Consider the following 13,742-nt stretch of genomic DNA (forward strand, 5'->3'; position numbering starts at 1 on the left):
TTTTTTTTGTTTTTCTTGTTCCCTTGTCCATTCGTTTGTAAGACATGTGACATATGGTGCACAGGCTGTTGTCAGTTATCGAGAAACACACCCACAGCTGATTAATTCCCTCACACCTGCTTGCACCTGTTAACACCTGTGAAATGAGTGGGGCAATTTTAATGTAAGCTCAATGTTTTAAAAAATTTAGAAGTAAAACAGTTTAAAACATGGATTAGCTGATTCATAAAATCATAGTGTTGTAAAGCTATAAATCATAAACGCAAGTAATATTTTAAAAGAGTTGCACCAGCGTGTTACTGGACAGCTGATTGCAGTGAGATCCATGTGGTTTTGTTTGTATTTTTTACTTGCTAAAGTTTTAATAATTATAGTTTTCTTAATAAGTGCACAAGAATTATGAGTTAATTTCTTTCCATGCTTATTTTACTGTACTTAACATGATTAAAATATTGATAGCACGGTTTATATGGTGATTACATACATATTTCCTATGTCTTTGATATACATTTTTTGTATTATAGTGCATTAGTCCTCTTGATTATTTATCTATTCTGCTTTGTGCTAATATCTTCTGATTTTAGTATTTTTTAAGCCAATCTCCCCTCTGTGGGGCGGCAGTAGCTCAGTCCATAGGGACTTGGGTTGGGAACCGGAGGGTCGCCTGTTCGAGTCCCCGTCCGGACCAAAATATGGAGCGTGGACTGGTGGCTGGAGAGGTGCCAGTTCACCTCCTGGGCACTGCCGAGGTGCCCTTGAGCAAGGCACCGAACCCCCCAACCGCTCGGGGCGCCTGACCAAGGGCAGCCCCCTCACTCTGACATCTCTCCACTTTGTGCATGTATAGGTCCTGTTTGTGCATGTGTGTGTCTTTCGGACCTGTGTGTAATTGACAAGCAAGAGTGAAAACATTGTATTTCCCCTCAGGGGGATTAATAAAGTGAATAAAAAAAATAATAATTTCTCTCATATTATATGTTCTGTTCACTCAACTTTTGATACTTCCATGTTGGATGTTATTAACCGCTTGTAACAAACTCAAACTCTTTCATGTGAGCATAATGATTATGAAACATGTTGTTCCAAATCATGCTAGATTAAGTAAAGACAGGGAAGTGAGACAGCTCACTCTGATAGGCTGAAAGCATTGTGTCTTTATGGGAATGACTTCCTGTTAGAAGTAATGACACAATCTTTACTGTAAAGTCTCAGTTGGGATTCGGTTATTATTTAAAAATGCTGTTTGATTTTCGGTAAGTGAGCCACACCTGAAATTTTTGCACACACACAAAAAGAATGACGTAATGAACTCATCACTACTTAGTAAATAATTGGCCTAAATCAACTTAAGACCTTTGTAGGTGTGCCGTGGCCCACAGCAACAGTTCTGTACACCTACTTCAAAGACACGAGCCCTCTCTGATCTCCTGTTATTGTGATCATAATTAAATGAATGCAGTTTAGCACTAAACCCAAAACAAAGCCAAAGGCATGCATCTCAAGCTGAGATGTGCTGCTGGCTGAACGAGGTGATGTCACCGTCTATAAAATGCAACAGGTGGTCGTCAGCTTGCAGCTTTAGTGGTATAACATAAACATAAACATAAACATTAATAAATAACTCATTACCTACAGTATCATGCTAAGAGGCTCACCAGAGGTGGCCAATCAGATACCAGTAGGAGCTATATACTGTCCTGCCAAGGCCCGTCAGCCAAGATGCTAGGTGTGATTGGCATGAGCTTCCAACTGGCATCTGATTGGCACCCGCTGGCCCCCCCCACCGGAATCTCAACATAAAAGTAATTTGCTTGTTATTATAAAACCCTAATTAACTTCTTTTCAGCTCCCTGAGGGCAGCAGAAACAAACAGTATACACAACATTTACATATCGTCACCCCACAGAGTCGATATGGTAAAAAAGTTTTAGCAATTATTTAAGCATCAAACAGACACAAGGGGCTCTAGTTTCCTGGTGCGGTGCAGGGTGGCGCAGGGTGGCAAACCCCACGCAGAGCTAGTTTCGAGCAGCGCAACCCGAGGCGCGCTCAGTTTGGTAGTTTGGCAGACCGAGGTGCGCTGAGATGGGTGTGGCGGCACAGCAGGGGGAGGTGTCGACAGATCCAGCTTGGCGCAGTGACAGTTTCGTGCCAAAAGGCTTCGCCGAAGGTGCGCTAAAAGCTCGCCAGCTGAAACCAGGTCTACTGTTAGCGCAGGCGGAGCGTAACCGGTGTAAGCCGAAGTTTGGCTGACTGGCGGACAGTGCGCACACGTCACCAAAACCTCACAGGCAGGTTTTCAGAATATCAGGCACATTAACGATGCAATAAATAGCCACAAAACCACTATTGAATGCAACTATCTGCATTCAGCACATAAATGTATCTCTATATCGACTGTCCCGTCACATCTGATGTCAGATCAAAGGGGATTGGCACCGTTTGGCACGTTTGGCACGCGTAATGGAAACCCAACCTGATTTGATTAACACAGCTGCAAACTAATGAGTTCACATCCCTCTCAGCCAACCACAAACAGCCACAGCATCAGATAGGGAGTATATATTCAGCATCTGTCATCTTAGAAAAGTCAAAAGAAAAGAAACAGAGTGAAACTGCGAGAGAGAAAAAGAGAACGCGTGCGCGCACGAGAGAGACGTAACATTGATTTACAATTGTGGTGACCTCCTCCCAGGCTACCTTTGCATCATCAGCTTACAATTGTGGTGACCTCCTCCCAGGCTACCTTTGCATCATCAGCCTGTGGAGGTCCAAGCTCGCAGTTCCGTATATTCGGACACTGCGAGCTTGGACCTCCCGGACCAAAACATCAGTTTCCTCCTGGGAGAAGTTTGGCCGTCTGACGCTGCTGCTCTCTTCTGCCATGGCGAATTGAGTCAACTCTCATTACGCCTTTTGGGGGCTCATTTGATTGGTGTGATGTGAATGGGCTGTGTAAAACCCACTCCACGCCTTCTCTCCTCCCTCTTTCCGACTTGCGCAGGTAGGAGGGACGCAGGTGGGAAAGAGGAGTAGCTGTGCCAGCGCGCACGGTGTGCCAAACTTGCAAAATCCGCCTGGCCACACCCAGATGGCGAAGCGCAGGCCCCCCGTCTTGCCCGGTCTGCGAAACTAGAGCCCATGGTGTCAATCGTTTTCATTAGGAGTTGTGTTTGTGTCTGCCCAATGAATTATAAGTCCAATATTTACTCTCTTTTAACTTTGTTTTTGGCCTTCACCAACTCCTGAGGGAAATATCTGGCTCCACAGGTGCTAAATGCTTCTCTATTACCCTTTTTCCATTGTCACTCCTGCCGCACCTAGTAAAGCCATGCCGTGCTGATTTGTGTTTCCATTGTCAGTTTAGAGGCGGATGGAGATGGACCTTCTCAGGATAGGTCCAAAAGCCAGGCCACTCGTCCTCAAACGGGTAGCAGTGACATCTTGCCAACCCCACTTCTCCCCCCAAAACAAGCATGTGCATTGTGAGACTCCACTCACCTCTGTCTGCAGGAGACCAGAGAGAAAGTCATTTTTCAAAGTCTCTGTGTGTTTAGCTCTCAGTACGTTTATAGCTTGACTGAATCTCTGTGGTTTGGAGTTTAGTTTCTCTTTCTGTGCCCTGTTATTACTTTAGATATCTGCTTTATTTTACTGTTTCATGTCCGCTATTCTCCATATTAGAAGTCATGTGAAGTTGCTGCTCGAAAACGCAATATTTCCTTATTTTGGTGCTTCACAATAAAAGTTTTTACATAACAAAATTATGGGGGGCTTTTATTGTGAAGAATCTATAGGAAATGAAATGTATTATTACTAAATTAGGAAAGCTTAGTTAGCGGTTTCTCTTTAGGGAGCAAGACTAAAAGCAGAAACAGTCACAGTGAGATGTTGATAAAGAGCTGTTGACAACAGGCTCTTACTGCAGCTCTGCAAACAGCTCACCTCCAACAGATAAACTTCTTTCACCTGCCCTGCTGTAAAAAAACACATGCAGCAAAAATAACAGGGGACTTTAACCATGGATCAACACTCTGCTTTTAAACGTCATCACTCAAGACAAGCCATCATCAGTTTAAGACACACCTTCAAGACGGTAGCCCTGTTGTAATGGCATTGCAAATCCCTGCTGTGCTGGGCTGATGGCCCAAACCCAGTCCAAGCCAAGCTAAGCCAACCCATGGCTGTCGAAAAGGGGTTCACCAGCCAGTCGCTAACTTGTTTGAACCAAAACAGTGAAGTAATGGGCTGTAAAACCAAAACAATAAGCTGAAAGATGCTAAAACGCTCCATAGAGCTGAGGGGGACTGTAGAGTGGAGTGATAATTTAATAAAGTGGAGGTTAATTCTTCTGATAAAAAAGTGCAAGTTTGAAATTGACGTCCATACTATCGTGTGATGTCACCGCCCTACTTCCATCTTATAGGGGCAGAGGAAGCAACCACCCCAAGACCTCCACACACCATCAGACCAAATTAGCTCAATACATAAGTTAAGTTCTTTGCCATAAATCCCTCTGAATTACCTTTTCCAGCTTAAAAGAAGGATAAGGATCAGGATAAATATAAGAAGTAAATATAAGTAAATATAAGAAGTTGCTCTTGATGTGAAGTATGCATTTAGTTTTTTTTCTCTACTCTTTTATTCTGGTGAAGTTGTTGAGGTCGGTGGCTCTGCTCACACCCAAACTTATATAACTATCAAAAAGCTAAACCAAAGAGACTCTTTAAAATGCTTTCTTTCAGTGACCGTTAAGATGGAGAGTGTTGCAAACAGCAATAGAAAACAAAGCCTGGGGCACAAAATCATAAAGAAATAGAAGCTAAGATGACTTTAAAAACGTTGCGTGTTTCTGATTATAGTTGCTTCAGAAGTTCTTTATCTAATGGAGACAACTATAATGAGAACCTGTCATCTCTGGCTCTGAAACTACTGATGAAGCATGCAAGGACACCCTCAAAATACCCTCAATCTGTTAGACAAACAAATGCAAATGTCATATAAGCGACCTCTGCAAAGTGGAGTGTGGTATATGGAGTTATTAGGCATAGCTTGTCATATTCTGTGGGAGAAAGAAGATAAACAGGTGTGTTTGCTCCCTATTTGTTGCTCTCATATATTCCAATTTTAGTATAAAGTACAAGCTTGCAGTGTTCCTGTGTAAGTTGTGCTTAACAAGCCAAATGGTGTACCTGCCAATCTTACAACGCTGATATGAAAATGTTAAATGATTAGTCTGGAAATGCTGGAATGATCAATACTAGTGTCTGATTACTGCAATAACATGTGCAGACACATGTTATGCACAGGCTGTCCATTAGACTAAGAGACCTGCTGGACTGAGTTGTTTTGCAGAATGGATTATTATTGCTGCGAGTTGTCTGCAACATTTAGCATGTGTGGTTACTAAAAGATTTACTGCTGATGAATCAACCAGTGTTCCTTATAAAATACCTTTTCTCCCCTGACTCCTATCTGGAAGTGAGACGGTTACTGGTTTCATACTAAAAACAGTGGTTAAAATTAGCATTTCAATTTTTAATTATCATTAAAGCTGTGTTTGATTACCAAGCTTTAGAATACTGTCCTGCATCAACCAAAGATAGCAACAGTCTCTCAGACAAAGGCGCAGCATGCAACAGCAGGAAAACCCAAACACTTAAGCAAGCGTTTCAAAGACTGGCTATATTAATGCATATTTGATATGGTTGTCATCTTCTGTTATGATTAAGGACTTGGCCCTTTCTGATCCCTTGTTTGTCTTCTTTGATGTACTGTTTGCACCAGTTTTTCCAATAAGTCCTGTTTCTGTTGAGAAAAGGCATATTAACGGCAGTACAAGTGCTCACTTTCTGGAGGCTATGTCACTGACCATGAATGTAGAGACAGTTGCTCCACTCCGTAACTTTAACTTGAATATTTTGAATGTCATTGTTGCACTGGTAAAAGTCAAGAGAACTTTGAGCAAACAGAAAGCACCATGGAGAAATACCATGATGGTAAAAGCACTGAAAAGGACAGACAGGAAAGCCAAATGTTAGTGGAGAAAAACTAAACTTCAAATCCACTATGACCTACATAAACAAAGCCTTTGTAGTTTTAACTATGAGTCATGCAGGCTTGACAGCTACATTTCTCTGAGATGATTACCATGAACAATAAAACCTTCACTCTATTTGCCACAAGCTGACAAATCCCCCAAAACAGATAACCCCAGAATTCCTTTCCACTGAGAAATGTAATGACTTTGTTTGTTTATCAGTGAAAGAATCTAAACTATTAGACCGGCCACTTATGCCACACACTCAGACAATGACAATATCCTGTCTCTATGACCACCTAGAAATAGTCTGACGTCTGTGGTACAATTTAATTTGCTTTTAAATTTACTATCGACCAAAAATCTCTACAGGAAACAGCTCATAGTTAATATCTCACTGCTATCAGGCACTTTCCCAGTCTTTAAAAATATCTGCCTTCATTTCACAGCTAAGATTATTGACAAAGTCATTTTCAATCAACTCAGCATTATTTTTAACTGAGGAGATATTTTTACAAATTTCAATCAGGCTTCCGACCTCAGTACTGAAACAGCTCTTAAAAAGTGTGAGGTGAAATCTGGCTAAATATTGATGCAGGTAAAATATCAGCTCTAGTTCTACTATATCTCAGTACGGTGTTTGACACTGTAGGGCAGGTCTTTCTGGGACAGTCCTTAAAGACATACGTTACTTTTTGCCATTAAATGTCTAAATTTCTTGTTCGAGTTGTGTACTTTCAAATTCAGAGAAATCTATAATTTCAATTAACAACACAGTCTGTGTCATTTGGTTGCTGGTCAGTGGTGTCATATCCCCATTGCCCATGCATCAAGGTTGAGGTTTCCTGCCAAAAGTTTTCATAGGCTGACTTTTTAGCCAGTTTTGAGCCACATTTTTCCAGTGTTCCAATGTTTTAGATCTTGGTCATTTTTTAACCAGATGAAGAATTTTAGTCATCGGACATCTGGATCTTAAGTTATCAGAGAATAAAGCACATCAGCAGGAGTTGGGGCACCAGACCCTCCACAACCAGCCAAACAGCATCTAAGAAACACTGATTTTAACCTCAATGGATGATTTCACTCCTGGTAAAAGTTCCTGAAGGATAAACATTGAAGGAATCCTAATTGAGAGAAACTTACAGCAATGACGGCATTGCTCCATTTTTTGTAATTTTTTTGATTCAGAGACCCCTGTTGGCCAAAAACTACACATTGTGGACGGACGGCAGAGGGCGCATAATCCATGTCGCAAGTGTCATTGCTATTTAGATGCAGGCGCAGTTGTCGTCTAACAAGCAAATGAACTTGCGCTTCTCCGGGTGTGTTGGTCTAAAAATGAGGAGTGGTCAGGCGCAGTCATGGCGCGTTGCTAGTTAGATGACGTAAAAAGCAAATGCGTCAGTGACCAACAAAAACCTGGTCTAAAGTCAACGCCGCAGTATTTCGCTGTTAAACAATTTAGTAATATGCGTCTCTAGGCGGGTGCACAACACGCGTGCACTCTGCTCAGACACACACGGAGCAGCCACACATATGCTTTTGCTGCTCCGTTTATAACAAATAAAAATATGATTACAATGTGAAAGGTTATTATTGTGCACATTAAAATATTTATCAGAAACACGGCTTAATGGTCAGTCATTAATCAGAATGATCTAATCGCAGTAATAATGATCATCATAATTTGTAATAATGACAAATGAAATTGTGAAATTATCTGACCAATCATGGTCATGTCCCCATAGATCTGGTTCTGACGGGCCTTCACCTCCCGCACGAGGAGATCCGGAGTTCATTTTTCACCATTGGCAGTTGATAATCTAATAGAGTGGCTATTACATGTGGGAGCCCCCCAGGGATCAGTCCTAGGACTGCTAATGTTTAATCTTTACATGCTGCGTATGGACTAAATTCTACAGGAAAACAATAATTACCATGGTCATGCTGATGATACTCAGATATATGAATAAAAATAAAAACTCAACTCACAGGCTCTAAAAACCAAAGACCAAGTCTGAAATCTAGGTGTTCTAAAAGCATCAGATCTTTCAGTAGCCATTTCAAAGCAATTAATAAAAAAGCCTTTTATCATCTTACAAATATAGCCACAGTCAAGAGTGTGGTGTCCCAAAATGACCAAGAGAAGCTCATCCATGCTGTCATCTCCAGTGGGGTCGACCATTGTAATGGTCTCTCCACTCCTCTTCCCAAAGGGACCAATAATAAGATGCAGCTTGTCCAGAGTGCCGATGCTGGAGATTTGTCTTGGACCAAGACAGCAGAGCACACTACTCCAGTTCTGAAATTGGAAATCTTTATGCTGGCTTCTAGTTTGTTACAAAATAGACTTTTTAACATGCTGCTACTAGCCCACAAAAACATCTCTGATAAGAATAACTCAGGTCAGTCAACACAGCGCAGAGTCAAATCTAAACCTGGTGAAGCTGCATTTAGCTGTTACACTGTGTGCAACTGGAACCAACTACCATAACATCTTCGACATTCTCCCTATATAACAACTCTCAAACCCAGGTTGAAAACATTTTTCTTTTACCTATGGATATGTTACATTTGTATGTTATTATTTAGCAGATATGTTGAAACTTTACAACTCTTTACATTTCAAAAACACTGGGGTTAACATGGCAGAACAAATACTTTGTTATGGTTGAGAATAGATCATGATTTGTCCTAAAATACCTGCTTTTGATGCTAATCCCAGCTGAAAAGGCAGCAGAGTCTCAGTAAAAATGGATTGTTTTCTTATGGCACTATCCCCCTCAATGACCCTCTCATTAACAACCTGTTTTGTTGGTTGTTTGTGTCAAACAATGGTCTGCAGCTTGGCAGATGTCTCGCCAAGATGACACACCATCCATCATCCCCTCCACCTTCAGCTGACAAGCCAATTCATAAACTACATTCATAGTTTTACAGATACATCAAAGATACAATTCATAGACTCACAGGTTGCAGAAATGGACAATGCCAGTATTTTCTTTTAGAGACTGAGCTGTTTAAATGAAGCACAGTGGAAGTTTAATCAGGAAAACTTTCTTTACGCTGCATTCATTCAAAATTCTCTCTCTATCTCACTGCCCTCTCCAATCAGCTGATGATGGGCATTTGCTCCTCTAATTATCCAATCAAACTTTGCCACAATCTCTTTCAGCCAATCATGTTGTTACTGTCAAACTTCAAATGTGTTCCCCTTTCTGCTGCTGTCAGCTGTCATTTGAGGTGGAATGGTCGCGCCTTCCTCCACCCCATTAATTGTAGCCAGAGCCTAGGACAAGCTCATCAAACACCCACACCTCTTCACATCGGGATATTTAGCCCCCTCTTAATCGCATCAGCACCACTACCACCACCAGAGCCTAGACTCCGCAGGGAGTCCAATAGGGCTGGCTTCACCACCCACCTTAAATATGACATCCTAATAGGGTCTATTTGCCAAAAGACTGTTCACGTTTCTCATACTTATGTGCACATATAAAAAGTCTTTTCCCTCAGAATGAGTCTCTCCTGACTGAATTAATATTCTATGTACAGTCTACTTTACTTTAATTATATTTACAAATAGATGTTCCTTTTGCTTTTATCTGTGTAAAGCACACTGAATATTTCCTGTGTACAAACTGTGTTATAGAAATAATTTGCTACTGCTATCTGTTCAAATATGGGACTTGGCTATGTTGTCATTTTAATGTTTATGCAAACATGATGAAGGACAACCATAGTTCCGCCCAGCTTAGTCTTGGCAAGGTGCTGGAAACCTCAGCAAGTGCAAACTGGTCAAAAAGATTTCTGCACACAGCAGTGTTCACTCTAATGAGAAGGTTTATGCAAACAAAAAGTGCTGCTTATTGTTGCTAATCAAAATAAAAATTGGTGAAATGATGTCAGAGTGTGTATTAGTGCTTTTGAACATTTTCAGCACATTGGGATAATTCTGATAATGTTGGTCACTGTAATCGTGATATGAATATTTTAATTATGGTAATATAGTTATTTTATTTATTTAAATCAGGTAAAAATTGCAGAATATTGTACTTTTCGTCTCATTTGGGCTGCAAGATTTCATCCAAACCATAGGTAGTACTATCACATACTTCTCATGTACTCCAACATATTGCACCTCCTCTGTCTCACAAGCTGAGGCAATACATCTAGTTTCAAACTACTTCATATTTTAAAAAGTTGAACTATCTGCACAGCTGTAATCGAGGGACCTGCTGAGAGAGCAATTATGACCAAAATGTTTGAGAGATAAAAAAAAATGGCTCCAGTGAATTAAAATAGCTCCAGCTGATAAAAAAGAGGGAGCAATCCTGCTGTGACATTAAAAAAAATTAATTTGCAAGAAAAGCCACTGGGAGTTGAGGTTGGATGGATCAAATTAAGCAGGTTGTGATGACTGTAAAATGAGTACCACCATGACTGCTACAACTAAAGAGGCAGTTTCTTGCAAAAACATTTCACAGTAGTTCCTCAGTAAATCGCCTCCATATCTGTTTGAAGTACTGTCAATAAAGGTCAGGCTGCATGGTCACTTTGAGTCTCCTTGAAGTTAAATAAATTGAAAGCAGTCTAATGAGCGAAAAATGATGAACAGACAACATGACAGTGAATTATGACCTGAATCTGTGCGCGCAAAAAGCTTTTCTTTTCCTTATCTCTTGTACTGACAGCCAAGTATAAATAAAGTGACATAATTTGCACAGTCCGTATCTTCAAACGTATCAGTGGGGGGTCCAGTTCTGTGCGTTTGCAGCTGCACTTGGCTGCGCTGAGAGACGCGCACTGACTTGATGCTTCTCCATCAGCAGCTGCGATTCCGCTTAACATCAAAAGAAAAACTGGATTACTTTATATTTTCCATCACTTTGGCTTTAAGCGATACTATCCTTGTAGAAAATATGCTCATTCACATTCCCCAAAAGTTGTCCAAAGTGTACTCCAGTGTGATTTTTGCAGGACTGAATGCGCATGAATGGGAAAAGACAATAAATATATCAAAGACGCAACTTACCCAGCGAGTTTCCAATGAGTGAGACGAAGAACACAATAATGTAAGCCACGATGAGAACCCATTCATACTGCTTGGGGTGTAAGTACTCCCTCCAGATGTATCTCAGAAGTTCGTCGTCCTCATCCACAGTGAAGTGCGGATGTAACTCCGTGCTGTTGGCCACATGTGCCGAAGGTACACACTCCTCGCAATCCAGATTCCCAGTGATCCCAGACATCCTCCGAGGTCTTTGTGTGTCTGTTGTATTCCTGCTGTTAATGTCTGGCTGCAGTGACCGCAGGTTGGAGAGCACACTGCCAATAAAGACGCGGCACTGTCCGTGGTGCGATAATAACGCGCTTCACAGACCTCGTCAGTGTGACGCTGATTTGTCCTCAGTCTTCATGCACGACCACTGCAGGGTCACACACAAACACAGCTGATTATAGGGAGCAAGGAGCCACGAGCTGCTTCAGTAACCCACCCCTTCATAAGCAATGGGAAGAAGGATGGAGACAAGCCTGCGTGAAACAGAGAGATTATAGAGGGACACTCAATGCCCTGTTTGTGTGTTTATTATTATCATTAGCTACATTAAAATATTTCTACTTGGCCACTCTATAAGACTCAATGTACATCATATCCTAATTTCAGGTTTTTATTTTGTCGTCTTGTCTTTTTTAATTTTGATATTAAATCCAAGCTTGGATTTTTGTTAAGATTTCATCCTCCACAGGGCAAAATGAATGGAGTCAACTTGACTGGATAATGAGCTGCAGCGGTGCAGAAATCTATTAGGAGCCTGTAATTGAGGAACGGATGCTCCAAGGACGAGTTGGGTCCCTCAGATACCTCATTAACCAGCACAATCGAACTGCATGAGCTGTGGTGCTTTATCAAAAATAAATAAGGCAAATCGGATGTTCTCTTTTCGACGAATACTATTTTTGATCATACATCACCTAAAAATAGTATTCGTTGTGTTTTTACCTAAGAATGACCCGTTTATGGGGACGTACACATGCCGCGTTTTTGCGCCCTCAAATCCATTGTTTTCTATGTATAGCCTACGTGTGGCAGGCGCGCCTGAAAGTCAGAGTGACGGCATTGCGGCAGGCAAACGTTCCCAAGCCCTGTGTTGTCAAGGTAAAAAGATTCAGCTTGTGCAACGCACGTGACGAGGAGCAGATTTATTTCCCTTTTATTATACAGTAAATGTCTGTGCTAAATATGGAGAGGTAGGCTAGTTGATGATTTTAGTGCAGGGCTAGCTTTACATCTGTCCCACTGACAATATTTTAGGCCTACAAAACAAGGCCTGGAAGAGGACCAGCTCTGTACACATGCACGTTTTTTGCGCCGTAAAATTCATTGTTTTAAAATGTAGACAGGAGGCAGGTGCGCTCAAATGTGTTCCCCAGCACCTATTTTTTTTAGGGTGCAATGGCTGCACTTTTGGAACGCAGCAGTGCGCACCGCACATCATGTGATGAGGACCAACCAATCACAGCCAGGAGATATATCTTTCCTGTCATCTATAAAAATCTGTCTGTGATAAATATGGGAAAAAAGTTTATCATTTTAGCGCAGAGCTGCCAGAGCCTCACATCTGTTCCACGGACAACAGGCCTACACACAAACAGTGCCTGGAAGAAGAATCCTGCACTCAGGATTTCAGGTAAATATATAGGCTATGATACTGCGCTTGTTATGGTTGCTTAGCGGCGTTCCTGAAAGCCAGCACAGAACGGGCACAAGAGTAGAACGCAGCACTCAACCTCACATTTTCCAGGCGGTTAAAGACATGGCATGTGTATTACCCCCAAGACTGGCTACAATAAGGTGCTAGTTATGGTTGCTTAGCAACCTCAGATGCAACCTGGCTCCGCCCTCTTTAAGTTGGCACAGAGTAGGCGTAGAGTAGCACCCAGCACCCAACCTCTAGATTTCCAGGTGGTTAAAAAGGCAACAAAAGGCAGCACGGACAAACCAAACACTGCCAAGATAGGGCCATCGCGTTTCTGTGAAGGCCACCATGGTTAGCAGTCCCTCTGTAACAGGCAGTGTTGGAAACACTCTCATTTTTTTAACGTTAAACTGCTTTATTCAGTGTTTTGACAGATTTAAATCACCTGGGCCCGGTATTTCAAAGATCCTGATCCTAGTAAAATTGGGATATGGATTTGGTAATCCAATCCTACCCAGAATCCTGATCAAATGCTGGTATTGGGTATTTCAAAATTCTAAGGTGGAGATTGGGATAGTTTTGAAGCTGAAAATCAGGATTATCCTGATCCCACTGGAAGGGTGGATCAAGCATGGATTCAAGGTGGATGTAGAGAGATGTAGGACACATGGCACATTGCACAGTGTACTAATGCCGACCGTCAGGCTGGACAGAGGGATACTGACACCATTCAATTTGTTTTCTTAACTTTACTGGGAAACTGAAGTTTGCGAAACCAGAATGTCAGATTACAAAATATAGTCTAGGCTACATTAATTCTCATCATTAATGTAAGGTAAGGTAAGGTAAGGTAAACTTTATTGTCCCCTAAGGTAAATTCATCTTGGGCACAGTGCTACATTTCATTGCTTCACAGGACAAGATAAAAACATCATCACAGGGACACATCATCACAATGACAGTTCTATCACATAAAACAGACATGGACTACATTTAACAAT

General features: G+C 41.5%; 1 protein-coding gene across 1 annotated transcript in view; it reads right to left on the reverse strand.

Annotated features, from left to right (window-relative positions):
* The window catches only part of hcrtr2 (hypocretin (orexin) receptor 2), a 39,056-nt gene extending 27,721 nt beyond the window's left edge, over positions 1–11,335 (reverse strand). Inside the window, exon 1 of the mRNA XM_050071430.1 lies at positions 11,076–11,335. Within this exon, the coding sequence (XP_049927387.1) occupies positions 11,076–11,292 (217 nt within the window). The 5' untranslated portion in view covers positions 11,293–11,335. The remainder of the gene's footprint in view (positions 1–11,075) is intronic.
* Positions 11,336–13,742: the final 2,407 nt, after the last annotated feature.

This window comes from Epinephelus moara, chromosome 19, assembly GCF_006386435.1.
Source record: "Epinephelus moara isolate mb chromosome 19, YSFRI_EMoa_1.0, whole genome shotgun sequence".
NCBI lineage: Eukaryota > Metazoa > Chordata > Actinopteri > Perciformes > Serranidae > Epinephelus > Epinephelus moara.